The sequence below is a fragment of the Tachysurus fulvidraco genome, chromosome 15 (genome assembly GCF_022655615.1).
Source record: "Tachysurus fulvidraco isolate hzauxx_2018 chromosome 15, HZAU_PFXX_2.0, whole genome shotgun sequence".
Classification (NCBI taxonomy): domain Eukaryota; kingdom Metazoa; phylum Chordata; class Actinopteri; order Siluriformes; family Bagridae; genus Tachysurus; species Tachysurus fulvidraco.
In genome coordinates, this window is record NC_062532.1 from 9,979,786 (window position 1) to 10,004,469 (window position 24,684).

A 24,684-nucleotide genomic window follows, 5' to 3' on the forward strand; every position below is an offset into this window, starting at 1 on the left:
CGATGTGTTAATTCAAGGCATTAAATAGGCTGTAATTTGTATGTCTCTGCATAATGTGTATATGGAAATAAGGCTTCCTCCTTATAAAGGTAGCTCTGCCAATCCGTCGTTTCTTTAATTCTGGGAACTGATATTTTTGGTAAAAAGACTTTTGTTTACCAAAGGTTGTGTCTGATCCTGATGTTGTTGTCCAGTATCCCTCTGTGCTTCCTGCCTTTGTAACCTGGACACTGCAGAATTAGTTGAGTGATCAGTTAGGTAGAAGCATGTCAGTCTTTCCAGTGTCGTGAGGAACCTTTGATGGAGAAACTCCATAAACCTGATCCTGATGTGTTAGCAGTTGATGAGGAAGTTCCACTGACAGTCGGCTGGAAGCATTCCAGGTGGTGGTCCCTTGTATTATCCCTTGCATGTTGTCCAGAGTGCCTTGTTGTAGTAGTCTCCATTGTGCCAGAGAAAAAGACTCACCGAAAGTCCTACTAACCAGCTCTTTATGGATCCTGTTCCATCCAGGTCCTTCAAGCTGGGAGCAGATGTGATTTGTAGGCCAGTGGTGCTGGCATTTTACAATCTCCATTAAGTGGTGTGATATATTGAAACACTGTTAAAATGTATGCCATTTAGAAAATACAAGAGCATCAAAGCAGAATCCACCATTTGGAGGGAGATTATAAAGGAGGCTTAGACCTAGACTGTTCAGAAATTGAAGAGTTATTGTGTTTTGGTTATATAGACCAGCATATGCTCAAGAGCAAGATGCAAAAACGTTGAGCATATAAGTGAGCAGCAGTAAACAAGGATGAGAAAAAAGGGACAGGGGCAGTTTTTGAAGGAGATTCAGAGGTAATCCCTCATAAAAGGCTCATTTATGGCATTAAACCTTATCCAGCTCTTCAAACAAAACGTAGCATCTGACTTAACAAGGGCCTGGCAAAGTAGCAAGCAAAGACATAAAACACTCCTCTGCTCAATACACAAAATAAGCATTGACACCTTGGCTGTTGTAAATTGTTCAGTCTGTGCTGGTTGGTCCACTCCAAACTCCAGTACGAGGCATTCTTCTGCTTCATCTGTTCTATCAGAGACTTATGTGTTACCACTTATGTCCTTAGATGATGTCATTGGGTTACAGTATATAGATACAGCAAAATCCAGTGCTGGCAGCTTCTCTTGGCCAAACCTGACTGCAGTCATGGTTGTGTTTGCTTAATCTGCTCTGTGTTATTGTGATATTTCTGGTTTTATAGTTATCCTGACTATGAGCTTGATCTGCCCCTTAGTTTATATTTGTAAAATATCTTAGAAGTCTTAACTGATTGATTACTTTTAGAGATTATTTTTTTCAATGAAATTTAAAAAGTGCAGAGTTGTGAATGAGAATTTTATGAAAATGAACATGGCTGATGCTGTATATGGTGAGGCTCTTCCCTCACTTGCCCCTATGCATGAGCCACTGCTGCTTATCTGCAGTTCCTAATAAAACCCAGCATTCATAACTAGGAAAACAAACTTAGCAAGTGCTTTGGCTAAAAACTTGGTCTAGTACTATACCTCTCCCCTTCACTGTTTTTCTGCACACCTTTTTTGCACCGACACTTTAACTCTGGACATGCACAGCACAGTACCACTTTATACACACACCATACTGCACATGGACACTTTAAGGACAATAATTAAACCCACACGCATTTATGTATATTTATGTATATACACTATTTTTCACTTATATTTTCTTTTTTATATAGTGTTTTTTACTATCTATACATAGTTTATACTTTTTTTTATTTATCCAGGTCCTTTTGGTTATATTTTTCCATCCCAAACTGAATTCCTTATGTTTGAATACCGGACATATGCAAAAAAGCATTTCACTACATGTCCTACTCTGTACGTATGTGTATGTGACAAATAAAATTTGATTTGATTTGATTTGATTGATTTGAGATAGTACAATTTGTGGCTTAATCAAGGAATCTTTAAATAGTGTGAGAAGAATGGAAAAGAATGGGTGATATGAGAGGTTTGAGCTTGCCATTCTGGTGGCGTCTGGCCACTACACAGTCCACGCCTGGCTGACCACACACTCCATGCTGCAGTCTACAGAATCTAGGGTGCGGTGGACAACTATGCACAACCATGCATGTTTGCACTCAAATTGCGGGGTTTGAGAAGTAAGTAGTGGGGCCCCAGCAGCGCGAGGGAAAGCCTGAGAGCAAGCATGCCATTCTTCAAAGCCAGACTGGTGTCATATCCCATCAAGGCTATGTTCCGCCATCATGGATTTATTTCCTGTTTATACTGTTGTTTAGCTGTGCCTTTGATCAGCAAAGTGACAAGCGTCACAAACAGGTGCTTAGCGTTAAGGTGCCACAACTGCTAGACAAAGATTGTGTCACACATCATTTCCAGCTAGTGTTAGAGCATTTAAATAGGCATATCTGTGTGGCTCCTGTTGTCTCAGGTTTTGTGGAGGAAGGAGATTTATTCGTTATGAAATATGTAGTATGAAGTGAAAGAGAAAAGCTTTTTGATTTATTTCATTTGAGCTTAAAGACATCAGTGATTTATTAATCGACACCAAGTCAAAACTAGATCTTTATTTACATGTAAAATACACACATTTAAGTCCATAAACAGCCCAACTTTAATAAAATTAAATACACAATACTCATTAGGATCATTATTAATTATTTTTCATATAGATAGGTATCATTTACTGAGTCAAAAATGCTAGCATTGATGAAGCAATAAAATTAGATTAAAATTAAAATAAAAAAAGCATAAGGAATACTATCTATACATAATAGCATAATAAATTTGTCTATGAACAGTAAAGACATAGCCAAACACATTATTTAGAATGAACACATAATCTCTTCTAAATGGATACAGATACAGATGCAAATACAAATTTAAATACAAATTTAAATAAAAGATTCAGTATTCATATTTCTTTCTAAAAAGAAAAAAAAAACTTACCAGGTTTTAGAAGTGCAGGATGCAACAAAAAAAAAATCGGATTTACTTTCATGTGAAGCTTGTGGAAGGAGCAAATAGATATTCATAAACATTACCATTCATTCATTAGTGACTGCCTGGTTGGGATTTTAATGGAATGAATTATGCTATTTGGTTATAGTTTGGTTATCTTTTAGGAATTAGGAACACCTAAATTCATTATAAAATACTGCAGTAGGTAATCAAACAAAAATAATAAGTGTGAGTGTGTCCCACACATCTCTAATTAAAGCTGTAATGCTTTGAGAGCCAGAATTCACACAACATGCTGACAGTGCTGCCATTTCTACCTCTGGATATTTTTCAGTGTCTCTGCAGGGATAGTGGTTGGGTTCATATTTAATTAAAAACAACAACAAACGAACAAAAATGTTCCAGTTTAAGCCATGGGGTTAAGCCACTATGGGGTTAAATTCATTTATAGAGCACTAAACACATTTTCGAAACTGACATTGCATTACATCTATTTGTTCTTCCGTATTTCCAAAAACGGAACTATTTTATCTGTAATATGAATATACAGACATTTTGCAGTCTCCATTGGAGTGGTATGATTAGAAGTAGAAACCATGCTAGAATTTGGGCAGTCGACAAGGCGAGCAGAAAACCAGAAACCACCTTTTGCAGGGAGATTATAAAGATTTGAAACTGAATAAGACTTATTGTGTTTTGGTTATATAGACAACGTAAGCCCTAGAACGCCAAACATATCAGTGAGCAGCAGTAAACACGGATGAGGAGGTCTCATCTATGACGTTAAACCTTAACCAGCTCTTCAAACAAAATGTGTTATTTGACAAAACGAGGGTCTGGACTTGAGCACAACAACAAGCAAAGACATGATACACTCCCCTGCACACTACACCTTGGATGTTCTGAATTGTTCCAAGCATAATCATAATCTGTCAAATCATGGAAACTGAATGAAAACACAAACATCTACACAAAAAAGCTATCATTCCACACACAGCCAGGCTGGGATTAAGCCCAGCCCTGAGGCACTGAATGCTTCTTTAGCTGTAATCATAACCTGGCGTTGGGATCCGCCATCATTGCCACACCCAAGCTTTCTCTTCCCTTCTGTATTTAGAATGTTTGTGCCCTCACCGGATTTCTGCCGCCTCTGTTTTTATCACCTCTCTCTTTCTCTCTTTCTGCAGTGTGATACCTTCAGATACGATTAGTGCGTGGCACACCAATCATCCCAGTCTCTATCCCACTTCTTCTTTACCTTTTCCCTTCTTATATTTCTCCTTAGCTTCCTTCTCCTTCCATTTTTGCTCTCCTTATTTATCTGTTGTTTCCGTCTCCATCCTTTCAGCCTCACCACCCTAATTTTTGCTTGTTCCTGCTATTCATTCCAAGCCTTGCTTGTGTTTTTTCCTCTTTTCTTTACCTACCAAACAGATCTGTTAACAGGGATCCATTGTGTGGTGGAACCAGTCTGGAGCTGTGCACTCCTTGGGGCAACAGAAGCTTTTGGTACAATATTTGAAGTGGGAATCAGAGATCAGAGTGACTTTAGCACTTACTCTTCCTTTGCTCACTGAAAACTGTTAAGGCCAGCCAAAGCTTTGCTTACTACCAACTGCCAATCTCATACAAAGAGGGAAAAAAATGGAAAAAGCTCCATCAGTTTCAAGCAAAGTTTCTTGTAGAGCAACAAAAGACACACTTCGAGCTACTAACTTTTAATGCTTACGATTTAACTCCTACTGAGTCATTGGCCGCATCCGCTGAAGGTAAGGGATTTGAAAGTAAAGGTAAATAACATCATTATCAATATTGATTATGGAGTAAATATTGTGTGAAAAACATTTGCTATAAATATAACCCTATAGATGATTATTGGGAATTTATGATCATTTATTCAGTGACTTTTAATTGGAAGAATTACAGATTGGATGAGAATGGCTTACTATTTTCCGTTGGGAGACAAATAAAGTAAATCTATCTATCAATCTTTATGACCAATGGTTTCACCATCAAACCACAGGAACCTGTAAAAATTGAGCAATGGCGGAATGAGAAGCCAATTAAAAGGAACATGAAGAGAGGCGGGTCAGACTTGCTTCACACTTACTACAGGATGCAGTTGAGCCTGGCATTCCTTTTAAGCAAAGCTTGGCAGAGCATTATGAAATCCAGGAGAACGCTTTACGACCCCCACCACTTTCTTTCTCTCTCACGTACTAATACATACAAGCAGACAAAACAAGGCTCTGGTGGCCAAATTATTGCCGCATTTATTAATTTTCTAGAAGGAAGCTAATTAAAAGCCTGATAATGGGAACAATTATGTCAGAGAATTCTCACCAGGGTTTAAATGATTCATTAAGGCCAACACTTTGCCTGATTTCTGTGTTTCAAGGGATGAATCCAATCTTCCCAATTATCCCTAGGAAGATGTCCTAGAGGCAGAACTAGTGGGTGGCAAAAAAAAACCCTGATGCGGTGGCCACCTAGAATTAATTTGTAGTTCTATGTGAATTTTTAAACAATGTCAGATACAATATATGGGTTAAATCAAACCAGACCATAGAAAAGGACAAGATTGTGTAGAGGGTAGAGGGTTGCCAGATGCTGACCACAAATCATCTCGACTTTATGGCCATATATATATATATACATACACACACACACACACGCAACATTATTATATAGTATTATTATATATTATTATGGCCACAATAGACTATATATATTCCCACAGGTCACTTTGCTAATTCGAACTACCAACCAGGGACAGGGAAGATTATCATGTAATTCCTGTTTAATATATAAATTCAGCCACCATATCTTTATGAGCCACTGCTCATGTTCCAACACAGGGAGACATAACACACTCAGAGAAACACACTGAGTGCTCTCTTATCTGTTAGAATCAAAGTGATTGACATGGGAGAGAGAAGTGCCATTACTCCCAGCAAGAGATCATGAACAACTTTGTGCTCTCTTTGATTTGTGACTATGGACGGCTGTGGCATTGTTGGGATTCGAATGTGTGATCTTATGACAATATGTAATAAAGTTTTATTGTATTGCTGTTAAGTAGAAAGTAAAACAGAAATGTAAACAAAAAAAGTCAAGTAGAAACAGTAATGGAAAAGTAAAGCAAGCACACATAGCTACAAAAAGATCTGTGCTTGTGTCCTGCTTCTTGAACAGTATGTAGACATGCAAAGGATGATGGGGCCACAGAAGGAAAGAACAGCTTCAATGAACCTTTCTTCCTTGTCTCTCAAGTACATCCTCCAAAACAGTGATCTAAAGCCTTTCCCACAAGCTACCATGTGAACGCGTAGTCTCGCCCTGCCAAACGGGCAGCAAAAACATTCGAGAGCTGAAGGTTCCCACCTACTATGGAATGTTTAAAGGTTTGAAGTTGAGCTTGAGGAAACATAAGGGCTTTTTTCTGGGAAAGAGTTATGGTCTGGGAGTTTGTTTCTCATGGTGGTGGTGGTGGTGGGTTGTCAGTTTTATAATTAAATATTGAAATTAAGCAGGTCTTGGATGTCCAGGGTAGCTATGTGATGACGTAAGTGAGCTGTGAACCATGTCTCTGTTGGGGTAGAAACCTGTATATGCTTTAGTGAACCTGATTACTGGCCAATCAGGGAAATCACTTTATATTCGTTTTAAAGACAGACATTTCACAGAAGCGAATTTAGGATGACTTTTTTTTTTTTTTAGCCTGAATCAGACTCAGACACTGATCCTACAAAATTCATGACTGTGGAAGTGTACAAAGTGTCCAAGATGCTGGCTGAAGTCATATAAGCTACTGATTGGATTTACATTTTTCTTAAAATTGATTATATAATTCTTAAAACAATGAAAATATATATTTTTGAAAGCACAGTATTATATATGTATGTATATATACATACCTACAGGGAGAAAGAGAGAGAGAGAGATAGAGAGAGAGAGAGAGAGAGAGAGAGAGAGAGAGAGAGAGAGAGAGAGAGAGAGAGAGAGAGAGAGAGAGAGAGAGAGAGAGAGAGAGAGAGAGAGAGAGAGATAATCTGCATGAAAAGTAAACAGGCAACCCACAAGGAGAATTCATTTGAAAAATATAAACATTTAATAAAGGCTACATCTCTTCATAATTACAATAATTAATGTACCAAGTCATCTTTAAAATGATGCTCTATATATGCATAATTTACATTTATGTGGAACAGAAAAAAAAACAGAATAGATAAGATATCCAAAGCATAAAAAAAATCTTTGCAACATAAACCCCTTTAGAAAAGCAAGGGAATATTACACCCTGAAGCAGGGCAGCACATGGCATGGTATCCATGTAGGCACAGGTACTGCAGGTACTGACATTAGTCCATACTCCTTTGCTGATGCCAGTGCACAACTACACCCTGTCCAGGAGCTCTGTAGTTCTCAGTAACTCTCACCACTTTTGGAGGGAACTTCCAAACTGGGTACACCTAACTTCTCAACATCCTGCTTATTTCTGTTTAAATGGTGCTGAAATAAAGAAAGGCCACAGATTTTGTTCATTGGGATTAAGACATCAGCATTGCTGTATAATATCAGGATGTTTGTAAGGTTTTTTTTAATACATTAATGTCCTTCAAGGCTCCGTGCCAAGCTGGTTTGATCATGTGCAATTCCTAGGCTCAATAAATCAAAGGCACTGTGATGTAAAATGGGACAGGGGCCTGGACGCATAAGGAACAGAGCAAACATCAACACCAGAGAAGGTTGAGAATACTGGGTGGTCCCAGCCCGGAAGTCATCTCCTCATTGGACAGCATTAGAGACTCCTAGCATTTCTTTATAAAGGGGGACTCTAGCATTATGACCATGCATGTGTTACATTGGAAAACAATCTCCCAATTCAACTAAGCAGCTTGTCCATTAAGCTGGACATGGGGCAGGAGGGAAATGACAGTTTAATAAATATCAATATTCATTTTTGTTACAAAGCACAATATAACGTGCACAAACCTCTGTATACAAACACACGCACATACACACACATACATACACACACAGTTCAAGCAAACACCTGCAATTAACACAACTAAACCTTGGTCAGCAGTCCATGGTGCGGGATGCACCGGCTCTGTAGTGATCCCTCATATATATATATATATATATATATATATATATATATATATATATATATATATATATATATATATATATATAAAAACCACATAGTCACCCGCATCTTCAGACAGTGATATACACTTAGCGTCTATTGACCGTTCAATTGAGAGTTAAGGTGCCTGATCTCCCAGGCTGCTTTGCTGGAGTCCTCCCACAGTTCATATACTTCATTGGCTAGAATTCCTTCAATAGCTTGATGCGCCAAAACAAAACAAAAATTTTTGTGGATATATTAAATTTCTTTATCTTTGAAAATACAGGTCTATGAGTAGAAGTTTGTTTCTTCACTTGTTGGTCTCGAGTGGCAAATTAGTCTGTTCGTTCCACTTTTCCCAGGATTTTGCCCTCATACATGGGAAGAATGGTTCCATCGTCCCATACTTCCTCGAACACTGCTCCGCACTCAAACTCATCGCTGGCCTTCTTGAAGTAGTACCTGTGCAAACAAAAGAGGAGCGTTAAAGGTTTGTTTTAAAATCATTTTTCAGGGGGGTGGCTCACACTCTACCCCCTCGCCTCAGGTCACGAGTTTGTTTGTAATTATTTGCCCAAGTCAGCAGGGAGCTTGGAAATGAGCTACTGACGAGAGACTCTAGGCAAGCAACCACTGGTGGAACAGCAACATACAGAGGTCAAAAAGGTGCCCCATACCTTCCACTTTCAGATGTTACTCAAGGCAAGAAGCAAGATGCTTCTGATCTTTCCAGGCAGAAGTATGGCTTAAAAGGCCTAAAGGGTAATTAAAATACCCCCCCCCCCACCCACCCACCCCCCATTGTTGTGTGGGCCCACTTTGGGCAAAAAAGGGGGCTTTGCTCTAAATTAGAGGGCGGCTTAAATTCTGACGTCCCTCTTCTCTTTAGCTTGTCGCCAGTGGTCCTCTGTCTACTGGTGTCTAATTGGGGTCGCTGTCAAATGAAGGGCTTCTTTTAGAAAGGTTGATATTTTGGGTGCCGGCAAGTCTGCATGTCACCACGCACGCACGCACGCACGCACGCACGCACGCACGCACGCACGCACGCACGCACACACACACACACGTGCATACACATACAGGCATTTGTTTTCTCCACTTTCTGGGCCTGCGACCTGGCCAGGGTTAATAGAGAAGATGGCTCTCTGTGTTGTGACCTGAAATCGGGGGATCATTATCATCCCTGCGAGGTCACATGCTCCAGGCTCTCCTCCGCCCCTCCATTCCCTTTTAAAAGTAAGCAGGAGAGAAAGAGATGAGTGGAGCAAGGGTTGCTGTTCCAAATAATTAACTCTGTAATGGAAAATGCCCCCGTTCAATAAAAAAAAAAGTGTGCTGTAGTGTGCACTTGAATTCCAAGAGCTAACTTTTCGTTTTATGAGCGGACTCCACCAAGTCATAAAAACAACGCACATAAAACATGTAGAGGATGGGGTTGGGGGTGTGCAATTTCCAGCAAACTGTTGGCAGAAGCTTTGGCTACTAATAAAAAAAGAAAGTAGAATGTGTTTGCCATACAGGAAGATTTCTCTAAACAAAGACCTGTGGCATCTTTATTTTTCCTATCATCTTTGTGCAGTGCTCAACTTGAAAAGTGCAAGAAGAACGGCCCTTACATGCCTAAAAAAAGAAGAGGAAGAAGTGGGGAAAAGGGTGCAAGAAAGAAGTCTTTCCACTGGAACACATTTTATGTGGCAAGATTCCTCTCTGAGCAACATCTGGCACCAATATCGTCTGGCAGTGCTGGCAAGTACTGTTCTTTGTTGAAATGCTGCCATGTCACAGCTCCACACATTTTCTGCTATTAAAACCATCAGCTTTGAATTCGCTTGGCCTTGAAAAAAAAATTACAAAGAATGTGCAAGGTAGGAGAGCTGTAGTTCAGGAAGACTGTGTATGATACCTGGGACACTGACTCAGCCGATTAAAGCTGTAATTAAGCTCATATATGCCTGTTGCAGGAAATGCTCCGTTTTGAGTGGGCTGTTTGAAGCCCCAGTTAAAGAAAACAGGGCAAAAAAAGCTAATTTGCCCTTTGATGCAAATGAAAAATGAAGAACCGTTAGCGCAAGTAAACACATATACACACATACGGTGCATGAGAGCAAATGTAGCTTGATACAATCGCTGAAGAATTTACGCGAGTCTTAGTGCATGAAATGAAAGACCTGAGCTTCAAAGACGTGCTTATTAAGTGTGCCTTACAAAGAAATCAATACCAGATGTGACCAAATGGCTCCAGTTAAAATTCCCTCTTTCCTCTTCTGTACACTCACTGCATCCCCCATCTCTCTCTCTCTCTCTTACACACACACTCTTTCCCTTCCTACCACCTACCTCCAGTAAGCAGGCAGCAGTAAACATTCTCTTACACACAACAGTAGAGGCTATTCTTTGAGCATCTAGCTAAAGCATGAACCAATTCAAGCTCCTGAAACCTTTCAAGGGCGCCGTTCTTCTCTGCTAGCTTCAATTACGTACAAAAGAAACACATGGCTCCGTGGGCCTGTCTACTAGAGGGCGGCTTCAATTCACTAACTGCGTACAGTCATCAAGACCTGGCAGTAGGAGCGAGTGTGTACCTGTAGTTGCCTTTCTTGCGGAGCTGCTCTTTGAAGTGGCCTAGGGTGAGGCTGTGTGTCTTCATCATTCGCCGGTAGGGAATCTCCTCACCACAGAAGAAGTATGTGACAACAGTTTCGTTGGCGTGGCTGCCAGAAGGCTTCTTTGGCTCTTTTGTGCTGTGGGGAAAGACGGATGAGAGGAAGAGGTGTGAGAGTGTGCAGACGCTCACTACATGAATCACACTGTCATAGCTAAGAAAAACATCAGGTTGAGGATAAGAAAAAAAAATGTTTTGCCACTTAATTTTAGTACAAGAGATCAGACTGGTCTAAATGTTTAATAACTTTTTTTCACTATAACAGAAATACATCCTAATCTCATTTTAGGTCTAAAATAAAGACTGACGCGCTGCTCGGATCAAACTCTATTAAAATATACTTTTTACTTGTTAGGGAAAAGATGTTTCTCTAGATGAGCTTTTCACTGGAAGCTTGCACAAATAAAAATGAGGGATGTGGTAGCCTAGTGGTTAAGGTGTTGGGCTTTCAATCAGAAGGTTGAGAGTTCAAATCCCAGGTCCCCCAACTGCAACTGCTGGGCCCCTGGGCAAGGCCCTTAACCCTCAATTGCTCAGTTGTATAAAAATGTAAGTCACTCTGGATAGGGGTGTCTGCTAAATAATGTAAATGTACAAATGTACAATGTACATAAAAAAATTGAGAATGATATATAGTATCTTCCTGAGGTGCACTGTACAGTAGACAGGAATGGTTTGGCTGATCAGATTCCATACACATGTCCAGACTACTTACTGCTCTGTTTGAAGAGCCTGGCTCTGGAGAGAGGCAGCTCCAGTCTGGACAGGCACTGCATGGCTCTTGTCTCTTTGAAGGCCTGGTGTTGAATGCCTGATAGCAGAAAATGATCATTAGTACATGGTACATACATAATTATACACAATGCTGAATAGGTTTGTCAGAAAAGGTCCACACCTCTGTTTGGGGGGTTTGGAAACCTCTTCCAGACGTCGACACGCTTCCTCCAGCTGTGCTAGGGTGTTGGGTGGAGGTAGAGGGGGCATGGCTGGGTCCTGGATAAATGGATGAGCAGGCTGGTGCGTTCGGAGGTGCCCAGAGATACCTGCACCACCCCAAGTGTGGGTTCGTGCTGACTCGGAGCCATAGAGTTTCCTCGTGCTCTGAGTGCTGAGGGAATAGTGTATGATTAAATGGTCATTAACAGTAAAGAGAATTGGGTCAAATGGCTTAAGGGTGACATGCTTACCTGTGTGGCCTGTGCTTGGCCTGGCGATCGCTCTCCAAGATCCACTGCCAGACATTCTGTGAGCGGTCTGCGCTGTCAGTGGGCAGCTGTAGGGTGGCACTATCTGCACTCTCACTGTTCACCTCCTCACCTGACCTACAGAGACGCTTGGATAAAGCACTCGAACATCTGGAGAGGAGAAGAGGAGAAAGGAGATATTTAGATATAACTATTGTGCATTATAGAGGCAGGAAGAATCAGCTACTAATCTCTTAGTGAGTAACAAAAAAGATGTTCAGCAAGGTCTGCTAAACCCAAATCACAACTCACCCTTGGCTCCCCTCTCCAACGCTGTTTCCGTGCTCAGAGCCCAGGCTGCGGCTGCGTGTGTATGGTGACGGACAGCATTCAGGTACGGCGGGACACATGCCCTGCACCCGCCGTGCTGCCTCAGCCTCAATCTGTTCCTTGCTCTTGGGCACTGAGTGGTGATGGATGTAGTGGTGATGGACGTGCTTAGAGACAATTGTTCGCCCAGATGGGTAGGCAGACATAGGCACGGTGCTACCCACAGGCCTGGTCATAGGCCGGGGTTCAGGTGAGCGAGAACGGGGCGAATGACGTGCCACTCCGGGTGATTGACAACCAGGTGTCCTGAGAACACGTGAAAGGTGCTCATCTAGGATGGCCTGTGGGTCGTCCTCGCTTGAGCGACGCTGTGAGGAAGAAGACACCTCAGACTCCTCATGCTCTTCCTCCTGCATGAAGACATCATACAAATAAACCAAGATGTTCCTTGTACAACCCAAATCTTTTCACAAGCAAAGATATATTTCTTCCAAAAGGCAAGTTACTGAACTGAGGTGACTGTGGAACCTGTATAACAAAGCCAGCCACACATTCGTATGAGAAGTGAGATGGCAGTACACTCTCACCTCCTGAATCTGCTGCAGTCTTTCTTCCAGTGAGCTCATAGTTTCTTGTTCTCTCTTCAGCTTTTCAAGTCTGGCAATCAGCTGAGCGGCGAATGCTGCTGGCTCCACCGGGGTCATGTCCTTTGGTGGCCGCCGTGGCCTCTGCATGTGATAAAAATACAGCCGTTATTACATTATTTGTATAGTTACAGCCTTGTAATTGCTTTTGGCATGACTGCGTTTAAATGTGGTTGTGCCAATAATATGTATTAAACTAGAACTAACAAAGAGCAAGGCTTGATTCACACAGCTGCCCTCTACCTGAGTGCCTTTTCCATAAACACTCTGTGCCCTTCACCGCTGGTGTGAGCAGTTGGTCACACTCTGAGGAGCCTCAGCTTGCTCTCTCTGTAGTGCCACCAAGCCACTTCAAAGAAGCTTTGGCAAATATCAAACGCACACCAGGGCTGGGAGCGACAGTGGCTTTACATCCAGGAATAAAAGTCACATATCAACAGGAGAGGAGGGGAGAGAGGGAGAGGGAGAGAGAGAGAGAGAGAGAGAGAGAGAGAGAGAGAGAGAGAGAGAGAGAGAGAGAGAGAGAGAGAGAGAGAGAGAGAGAGAGAGAGAGAGAGAAGGGGGGAGGGGACAAAAAAGCAGAGGATTAAAAGTAGGGAAAGGAAGATGAGTGGAGGTAGTGGGGGACGATTGTGGATTCAAACAGGGGGAGATCAGAGAAGCAGAGGTAATTTATTTGCCCACCCCGTGCTGGGCGTTTCTGAGCTCCAGTAGCCACATTATGTGTTCAGGTGGGTGTATATGTGGACATGTTCCCACATATCGTTTAATTTATTATGGTTATTTTTGTGCTCTCTTTCATGGTGTGGTCTTATTTGTTCCTCTAATTAAACTGAGGAGACCTGTTTGTAAGTTCTTGGGCCCAAACCAGAGGATAATATTTGGAAATGGGGGAGGAAGAATGGAAAAGACGCAGACCACAATTGGGTCATGTTGTGTGTTATGCACTGAGCATATACACACATGTAGAACTGTCAAGTTGGTTTTAACTGGTCAAATTGTCTTTGCGCATAAGACAAGGCACTTCACAAAGCTGTTCAACTAGCACCAAGATAACACCGGGAGCATCCTCGGTCTCTCACACCCCATGGAGGGAAAAGAGGGGGGCAGCGCTGCTGGATGCTGTCACTTTTCCCCAAACTGGTTCCATTCATCTAGTGATCAAAGCAAAGGAGTATGTTTTGGTGCCCCGGGGATAAAACAGACTCGTTTAGAAATAGCTTATTTACATCGACCTGCTACTCGACAGCTTTGAGAGACGCTGTCTTTAAAAAAAAAAAAAGAAAAAGAAAAAAGTTGTGGCCATTTCCTAAAACTAGCACACAAAAGGGACCTGAATATTTGATTTTAATCAGCTGTTGTTCAATTGTAAGACAAGAGCTGATATTGGGGGTTTCTCTATCTCTGTGTGTGTGTGTGTGTGTGTGTGTGTGTGATAAAGAAGAAGGAACTTACAGGAAAGACAGGTAGCGAGACCTGACCATTCATTCTCATGTTGCGATGCATTTCTCTCTGAAGCTGCTTTTTGCTGCCCAGTTTGTATGGTGGGATCCCGTCACTGCCAGAAGACAGAAAAAGTAAGAACAAATTACACACACAGCATTTACTATAAGGTAAGTCACATGTGTGCAAGGCTAGCCTGAAAGCTAGCCTGAAAGTGTTCAGTGAAGGAATGTGGGGCTTCCAAAACCACAAGCTTAACTAAGTACAAAAAGCAACATGTCACAGATGACTTCACAGCATCCCTGTGAAACGTGTCCTCTCTCCACTAACACTGACTTTTCTTTTGAATAAAACTTTTTCAGGGTGATTTTGAAAGCTTGGACACTTTCCTTTGCTTGGGCTTTTTTTTTGCACACTTGGAAGCGTCTGACCTAGCCCTGAATGCTGTCTCCGGCATGGCTTTGAAAGCTCACAGTCATGCGCACAAAGCCAGAGCTCCAATCTTCATTTGGCAAGCGGCGCTGCAGTCAGCCTCTGATCTCGGCAACATCAAAAGGCTGGTTTGTAAGATAAGGTAATGTTTGAAGTCGGCGCAGAAGCATTCCCTAGTGTCCAAGCAAATCCATAAATAAGATATAAGCAACCCCCCCCCAATACACACACACATTCTTCCCATGCTCCCTTGCGCTCTCTTTATCTAGAAATGAGATTCCGATTTGCTGTGCCTTTTAACTAAAATAAAAAATGAACTACCGCAATCAAAACGGTCCCCAAACAAATAGACGTCTGCATTTTCCCCACCTCCTTGCCTAACCCGCAGTGATAAAAGTTAAATAGGGAAGAGAAGGAAAGAGCACAATAGCTACTGGTGAGTAAGATTGAGGGGAAAGATAAAAACAGGTGAAAAAAGAGAAGATATGGCTTATTGTCAGGTTTTAAACTATAGACCGAACAAACATTTGCGGTTTTCATTGACAGGTTTTTAAGCTTATTGCGAGTTGATGGTGTGATTTGGGCTTTAGAAGTCTTTCAAAGTTGGAAACGCAAATGAATGCTACGCTAAAACAACAATAAAATGTCAAATTAGAGCTACAAGCGAGCGGTTGTGAACTCGAGACAATAGTTTAAATATTCCACACCTATTTTACACCCATCGTATAAAAGGAGAGCAAGCAAGCCAGCACTATGACCTCTGCCAAAATATTAATCTTCCAAGTTTAATCAGCCTGGCCTTCTCACATTCACACATACACACTCCCACAAGCTGTGCGTTGGCCGGCTCTTTGAGGCATCGGGGGAACAGAAGCTGGCCTCTTTCATTGGCCTAGCTTTATGGGATCGCCTATTCACTTGGGCAAGTAATTTTCAAAGCAGCCAGCCACCCTCTTATCCCCCTAAGCTCGCCTTCCTTAACAATGGGCTGAAAGCGATTCGCTTAAGCCTTTCATCCACCATGCACTTTATTCCTCACTCCCTGCACTTAACTATGCGTGCGCACAATTGGCTCCACTGCTAACATACGTGGGGGGTGGGGTGCTTCGATCTTCAAGTGTGTACGGATGAAGGGGTTTAGGGTTGGAGTTTAGGGCTGAAAGAGCATTGGAGGTTGCCCTAGACTCGGTGGATCCCAGGTGACATGCTCTCATGCTCCAGAAAGAGCTAGCAACTCCGTGCCAGGGCCAGTCAAGAAAGCCATGCAATGCAAGCCCACCTAGCTTTCATTTACTGCCAGCTCGTCTCAATGAGTGTCTTACGGTCCAAATGGCCAGTTCTCCGCTCCTCTTTCAAGCCAGGGCACAATAGGGATGGGCGTGAACAAGAAATAAATGGTGACCACTAGGTTTTAGCTAAGCACAACAAATGAGGTCTTTCTGAGGAGGACGAAAACCCCTGATGAACTCAAAACACTCGGAAGAGGGTGAGGGAATAAGAAAAGAGCTAATTCCTGTGGCAGAGTTTGCAGACATTGGTATTATTTAGTGTTCAAAATGGAGCATGCTGATTTTCCCAAAGACCGGGTGCTTTTCCAAAGCAGAAACGCCTGAGCCCGAATCCCCTTGCTGCAGTACACCAACGCATCTGAGACTCTGCACATTCCTATTAATAAACATCTAAAGAGCCAAGTGCTGAGCGGAGCATTATCTCTTCTTTACCAGCTTCAAACAATATATCACCAAAAATAAAACAGTCAAGGCCATGTTCTTATTCTGTCACACAGCTTACGCATTACTAAGACTGGGCAAATACAAAGCGAACGCAAACATCATACACAATGTCTGGTCTTGTTTATTATGCTGTGCACTGTTTGCTTGCGACTATTTACAAAGACACAATGTGGGACTTACACACTGCTGTCAGTCATTGACATAGAGTCGTCTGTCATGGCGTCGCTGGAGATCTCGCTGTCGTTGGCACTGGTGGCGGGGGCGAAGCTGCAGCCGGAGGCCACATGGTATGGGTTGGCAGGATCACAGCGCCTATACGACCTGGACAGACACAAAGGGGATGTTAATATGCCACTGTTCCAAGAGCACAGTGTGGTACTACTCTAACCTTCTATAACAAGGTTGATTTTTTTGTTTTTAGATTGGATGTCTTTGTTTTCAATCTTTTTAAAAGAAAAACTTCCCAACAAGTCATGCTTCTGCATATAGGCCATATTATAAAAGGCATCAGGGCTCAGGGGAGTAAATTCAGTAGGGTTTTGGCTTTCATGTGACCTCCACAACAAACCCTTGTGCAAGAACATTGAGCTGGGCTGTAATAAGTAATACAGGTTTATAAGCTACATGGTATGTACATCCACTGAAATATGATCTTTGGGTCTTTCATGGCGGTCAACCGCTTAGACCGACTGTCTGAGAAGAATCTCCATCTATCTTTTTTCCTTAAACGGTATTCTTCCTCTTGTCAGTTCTTTCTCATCTCCTTCCAACACTGTGGTATACTTCTTCCAAATACCCACCTAGTCCCTCCCTCTTTCCCTCCCGCTCTCCCTCTCACCCTCTCCATTTCTCTATCCTGCTGTGACACATTCTTGTTTCGCTGAAGGAGGACAGGAAGAGAGCCTGTGCTAACTCTGAGAAGAAAAGCAAAAAAAAGGTCAGGGAGATAGTGAAAGAGAGATGGAGGGAGAGCGCAAAACTCAAGGGAGAGACAAACAGAAAGAGTGCATGAGACAGATCTAAGAACTCATAGTGAGTAGGAGAGCATAAGAGAGTGGAAAGAAAGGAGGAAGTGAAGAAGGGGGAAGGAGGGCCTCCTTTATAAGAATGCCTACTGGCAGGAGGGCTGCAAGGAGTTAAACAGCATGACTGCGGACAGAGGCCCCAAGTCAGACCTGACCTTTGGAGGCTCTCGCAGAGAGTCAGGTATTTAGCACAGCTGGGCTCGCATTTCCCCCTCCCTGCCTCACCCTCTCATTCATCCGTTCTTTCATGAGGAACCCCCCCTCCCTTTCTCATCTTCTTTTCCGCTTAAAAAGTATGCTTAGGCTCCTTCCGTGGGATTTTTTCCCCGTCTTTGGCAAAGGAATGAGATAAAAGTGGAGAAGGAAGTGAAATCATTGGATAGAGGACAAAAAAAATCAGAAACAGAGATGATGATGGCAACTGGCTTAGCAAGCAAGTTACTGCGGCTTGTTTTTTCCACAAATAACGTGGAGAGAAAGAGAGAGAATAGGAGAGGAAGTGAGAAATGAGTTCCATATGGCTGAGATAAAAACAGCCCTGATGCAGAGAGAGAGAAAGCAAAAGCAGTTCAAAGACCATCTAAATAAAGGCTTCAAAACTGTAGCCTGGGTGTACATTATGTCTTTGGGTTTTTTATGTAACCTTGTCTTATCAGTATTGTAAAACGCCTGGAGCTTATCTACGTGACCAACATCACCAAAGGGGCTTAAAGAGATTGGGATGAGATGAAAACGTAGTCCGGATTCCCCTCCTAGCAGAGCTATTAGAGGATAAACATTAGTCTGGCACCGCACCTCGACGCCTCTGCTCATTTACAATGCTAAACCAGTCCAGACTTTACACAGTCATGTGCTAAATGTTCTTGTTAATCGTAGCACATGACAAAAAACTGTAATTACAGTGTAATAACAGACAAACCTGATTTCAAACTTTCAACTAAAAAGTGGAATAAATCATTGGGCCTAAAGAATGCCTTGCTGGGTTTTAAAGGAAGACATTAAGCCCTACTTAGAGGGTCTAACGTTCTCCTCAGAGGGTCTAAAGTTCTCAGAGGGTCTAAAGTTCTCAGAGGGTCTCGCACACAGCCTAAATACATCCATGCTAAAGTGCGGATTACTTAAGTCACCGTTCTTAGTAGTTCCAAAGCATTTTCGCTGTTAATATTCCAGATACTGTTTCGTATTTTGGACGAACGACACAATCGGCTCCAACGCTTTGATGTCCGGAGGCGGATTTGCTCTGAAGCTCCATCCATCAGCGGAGCGATTTCAAAGCACAGGAAGAGAGCACGCGCCAGCAGAGGGCCGAGTGCGCGCGCGCGTTTCAGCTTTCTGGAAAAGCTGATACTAATGAAAGCAATATGAAAATAAAGCTCTTAAAAGAAACCGCACGATAAGAGAATACACGGCTAACGACGTTTATTATACACTGCTATCGCTTAATGAAGGCTGTAGGACTTACTGAGTTGTTTAACTTTTGCACTACTAGGAGTTTGGCATGGTCTCACCTGTAGTTTTTCTCCAGCACTTCTACAGTCCTCAGAGAAGGAGCAGCCCGCAGAGCTTTAGCCGATAGTCCGACCACAGCCAGAGCTTTGGCTTTAAAGTCATTACAACTCCATTCCTCCTCTTCATTGAGAGTGGGCAAATAGCCACAGACGAGTTTTAGACTCCCGAGCGCACCGGGGTTGGTGTGCGAGGGGTTTTCACCTCCGCTGCGCACGTACTCGAGGTATATGTCGGACTGCAAGAACGTCTGGTACGCGTTTTCCTCCATGCTGGTCTGGATTTCAGTCTGCGCCTGGTCGAACATGGCCGAGTCGATCTGCTGTCGCTTCACGTTGTCCCGAATAAAAGTCTTGGTGGCCGGTTTGAGGCGCCTGCCGACGACGCCATCGGCTTCCACGTAGCGCTTGTAAATGGCTTTGGCCACGCGCAGAGTCTTGCCGTCCTTCAGGTCCATTTGACGGAAGCCGTTACACGCAAACCAAAAGTCGAGCGCATCGGCACACCGCTCGCGCTCCAGGAAAACCCGGAAAAGGCGCGCGCCGTCCTGGTCACCTAGCAGCGAGTGCAGAGACTTGGTCCAGCGAGCGAGCGGCGAGTCCGGTGATGCGCTGCCCTCTGGCTCGCCGAGGCCTTCTTCGTCCCTACGCGTCGATTTCGCTGTCTCCTTGACTCTCAGAGCGGTCATTTTGCTTGGCAGTTTGCGGCACTTGACTTCGCCCTCTTGGCCTGGCACGGGCGGACGGGGAGCATCTTCTCGGAAGCTCGTGGCCACGGGCTCCGTAAGCGCCCCGTTCATGGCTGCACGGCTTCTGGCTGCCTGAGCTCGACTCTAATCTCCCTCGAACTCTCGCTTGAAGTTAGCGGGAGAGCTCCTCTGTCCGGCTTCTCTCTGAAAACACACACAAAGTATTGATCTAATCAAAAGCAGATCCGCCCCAAACTTCAAAGGGAGCGCGCGCTCACACTCGGGCTTTCAGGAGGGGGCAAAGCTTCACATGAATCTATACAGACATGCTCACAATTCTTATTGTACTGCCACTGTGACATCGACTCTTTATTACTAGTCACGGTAGTTTTTGTATAATCATTCACTAATAAACTTCGGCTTTACCAGTAATTACTGTAAACACTCTGATCGACTCCTAGTCGCTCTATAAACATTAAAATCTAGCCGAAATATCTGGACGGTGTGTGTGTGTGTGTGAGAGAGAGAGAGAGAGACAGATTTTCACATCGCCTTCAATCAAAAACTGACCCCAACGCAAACGTCTCGACCTTCTTTAGATATCTACATGCATTAATATAAAGATTCCTCAGACTAAGTACGCGCGCTCCAACCGGCCTTTGATCTAATCCCGAACACCCGCTTTATACATTTACATGAACAAAAACATGAACAATCTCCAAAGCATGCAACGTTAGTGAACAACCGATTCTAATAACTTTTCTTCATAATCACACTTTGCAGATCTTTCCAGTGGGTCAGAAAGGCAACGGAAATGTCCCCTGAGAAACCTTCAGTAACACTGTAACGAGTTCTCACGCAAACTGATCCACTGTATCACACACAACAGACACGAAACAGAGTTCAAAATCTCTTGTGCGTGATCTACAGCCGAAAACCTACTAAGTATGAAGTGAATCCGAGTGAAATTACACGAACACACACAAGACTTTTCTTACCTTTTAGAGTTCGAGCTCGAGCTTTTCGTGCAATTTCGGACAAAACACAGCATCCGCATCATTTCGATACCTAAATAATGCTTATAATAACTAATGAAGCCAAAATAAATAAATAAAGTAAACGCCCCATTCTAACACCCCCCCCCCCCTCTGTAAAGTCCGCAGGAAAAGTCTAACATCTCAAAGGAAGAAATTCCGCACGCGCACAAAGTTCTTTTGACCGGGATAATGAAAGACAATTCCGTTCCATCCGACACTCGCTAAAGTGGGTGAAAACAACAACAGAACAGCGTCTAGAATGAATAAACGTGTCTTTCAGCTTTCCACGAAGCAAAAAGCACTCGATTGGACACAGCTACGATACTTCAAAGCGATTGAAGAGCACATCAAAAGCGGGCCTGTGGGGCCAAAGCAAGGGGAGCAAGAAACTTACCATCGACCCATGACTTCTGTTCCCCCCAAAAACTCCAGCGTTTTCCACGAGACAGAAAAAATACTCCACAATATCCAATATAGCGGCGTTCCTCTCGATTTCAGACCTCTTCTTTTTTGTTATAGTCACAGAAAGAACATTTAAAAGCGGTTCCCCCCGCGTTTTTCCTCAAGTGTTTCACGCAGCCACGCCGCACGCTACATCTCCTGTAGGCTATTCCAATATGTACTGGGCTCAGGGTTTAAGAGCGGACATCAAAGTTACAAGCCGACAGCCTGGTCCCGAAAGGTACATAGAAAGAAATGCGCCTGTTGGAAAGAGAAAAAAATGGACATGCTTCAGAACAACAGCAAAAAATGCACAAATTCTAAATAAAAATCGCACTAAAACACGACTATCGTGGACACATTTTTAACGTAACGTGTTATTCGCTCTTAGAGACCTTTAGCACACAAAAGTTGCTACCAAGTTGCAAGGACCTTATCAAAGGCAAGCGATCTTGCGCCAACTCCCCGAGGCTTTGGAACGTCAGAAGTAAGTGATCTGCCGCCCCAATAGCGTTACATCCCTGCGATCCTTCTGTTGCTACATACACTTTCAAAGCTCACAAGTTTTCTTTAACCCTTTCCCTGCCCAAATACTCTGCAAAACGTAATACGTACTTCTCCAGATGTTAAAAGCAGGGGTTCTCAAACTTTTCAGCTATAGACTATAAAATAAATTACATAACAAGCCTTAATAGAGTTTTATTCTATAAACCGAATTCAATTTCTTAAATTTTATTCTCATTATTCAAACGTGTAAAATGTTCTGGTATTTTTTCTTCCATTTTTAAACTTGTACAAAATGTATAATAATAATAATAATAATAATAATAATAATAATAATAATAATAATAATAATAATAATAATTAGTAGTAGTATAATTACTACTTCTATTACTTTTTTATTATTCTTATTTTTATTACTACTAGTACTATTATTGTTATTACTACTACTACTACTACTACTACTACTACTATTTTTATTATTATTATTATTAGTAGTAGTAGTATTACTCCTATTATTATTATTATTATTATTATTATTATTATTATTATTATTATTATTATTATTATTGTTATTGTTATTTTTTATCACTACTATACTTTTATTATTATTGATATATTTATTATTATTTATATTTATTGATATTTTCCACCATTTTAATGTGCTAAAAAATGTGTTATTTTATATTATGCAAAAAGGATTCATCAAATTGAGAACACACTGTCTATAAGACAATAAAGGTTGTAAAAATAAAATAAACAAATAAATGATCAAATGAATGAACTGAAAAAGGGGTTTAGCGTGGCATAGTTGTTTCGACTAGCAGTATTACATATGACAGTATTTCCGTCTGTATCTGAGTTTGATTTTAATCTATTTAATGCTTTACACATGGAAAACATAATAAAACAAGAAAAATAGCCAATTTGATTATAATACAAATAATTAACAACTAGGCTTCTGCTACTTAATAGACACATTGGATCATGCCTGCAGACATAAGAACTTACCTGAGGTACGTTCCATTAATGGTTAGGGTGTGATGTGAAGCTAGTGGTCTTCTGTCACGTGAAGCTGAATGAAATTAATTAGACTTGTTAAAACTCCAACTGATTTTGCATAATACTGAGTAACACAGCTGCTGAGTGCTCAGTTGCCTGCAAGGTTAGCAGGTTATCTAATTAGCATACTGAGATTAACATATGAAGTAGTGTCTATTTTAACTGATTGCAAAAACAACAACAACAACAACAACAAAAAACCCTTATATATTTCAGTAAATCATGCTAGTAATATATTGCTGAATACAGTAATGAACATGCACCCTATAAAAATCTTATGGTTCTGAGTGGCATGTAAATACACTATTCAAGGCCCACCCCAAACCACATACTACATAAAAAAATAGCATATCAAAACAGTAAGAACCTCATTTCTGTAAATAGTAACAACCCACATATTGTTTAGTAGGATAGTGTGTGGTTTGTCAATTATAGTCATCTCCTCAGTATTATGCCAATAATAATGTCAAAGGTACTAGGTTCAAGGTGAAAGATTTAGAGTAACTCCAGCTAATAAAATGGCAGTTCAAACTGGAATGCGTAGTTTAATAGCAATATTTCACAACAATGTTAAACTGGCACAAATAAAGTAAAAAGCCTTTTGACATTTTGAGCAAGGAAAAAGCAGTCAACAAACCTTTTGTTCTGACTTGAATTTGAATTAAATTATTGAATTAAAATATGTAGAGTACATCATTTTAACAGAAGAAATTAAATATTGTTTTAAATATAAGTGAGAGCTACATAAACATTTGTCAGAAAGCTGGAACCACACATTTGAATAAAATGTTTTTGTATGCAGTAACATTAAAATTTCCCTTTACGGCAACTAAGAGGCCCAAATCAAATGTCCCTGTGCACAAAGTGAAGTCTATGAAGACATATTTTGCCGAATTTGGAGTGGAAGAGGTGCACTATCCTGCAAAGAGTCCTGGCCCCATCCCCAATGAACAACTTTGGCATAAACTGAAATGCCATCTCTGCCCCAAACCTTCTCCTCTGAAATATGTGTCTGACCTCAGTAAAGCTCTGGAAGCTAACAAAGCTTGCACCAAGCACCAAGTGTGGTGTGGTGTGGTTTATGGAGGAATTTGGGGTGTTAAATATGGAATGGGATGCTCAACAAGAACATATGGATGTTACGTTCTGGTATCCAATTTGGCTATATTTTATATATATAAATATAAAGATACATTTATGGTTGTAAAAATCACCATACATTTCTACTGCACAGTCTGAATGTGCCCTAAAATAATTTTTGAGAAAACCCACAGCAAATAAATAAATAAACAAACAAACTTTTCTACCATACCAGCATGTCTGGGTCTTATCTCTTAAAAAGTGAAACTACCAGAAAAGCTTGTCCTGCATTTTCAAATCCAGAGGGAAGATGTCCCAATGATCTCACCCTCATCATACTTCAAAGGCCTCATTGTTCCTTTGATGTTCAACATTAACAAATAGGATATCATAACATGGATGAATTAGTAGAGAGTGATAAGAATTTACCATAGTGTGGCAAAAAAAGCTGTGTTCTATCTATTCTGTTGTGACGGCACTTACAGTACGCTTTCTGCATAAATTTCTGAAACAAATAAAACCTCCATAGCACACTTTTCTCCTAATCCCTCTGAACAATCACACTCAACAACATTGCCCTGTAGTCCAAAGTTAACTGAATCCACATACAAAACCCTAAACTCTACCTCAATGCCATTACCAACAGGAAGCCATGCCAAATGGATTAATAGTCCTGGATGGACCATTTACAATCCAAATGCTTATGCATATAGACAATCAGTCTGTGCACCTCTTGACATAGTAGCCACATGTGGCTTTTTGACTTCACACACAAGAGCAAGCTGATTTTA

At 41.7% G+C, this 24,684-nt stretch overlaps 1 protein-coding gene across 1 annotated transcript; it reads right to left on the reverse strand.

Moving 5' to 3' along the window:
* Positions 1-7,079: 7,079 nt before the first annotated feature.
* On the reverse strand, positions 7,080-23,500 carry axin2 (axin 2 (conductin, axil)). The gene is made up of 12 exons (XM_027141580.2): positions 22,763-23,500; positions 21,204-21,511; positions 19,087-19,976; positions 16,734-16,874; positions 14,401-14,503; positions 12,889-13,029; positions 12,284-12,711; positions 11,975-12,142; positions 11,683-11,895; positions 11,503-11,598; positions 10,708-10,866; positions 7,080-8,587 (listed from the first exon to the last, which is right to left on the reverse strand). The coding sequence occupies exons 3-12, from the start codon at positions 19,881-19,883 to the stop codon at positions 8,461-8,463; spliced, it is 2,373 nt and encodes a 790-aa protein (XP_026997381.2). The 5' UTR covers positions 19,884-19,976; positions 21,204-21,511; positions 22,763-23,500; the 3' UTR covers positions 7,080-8,460.
* Between the last annotated feature and the right edge of the window lie 1,184 nt (positions 23,501-24,684).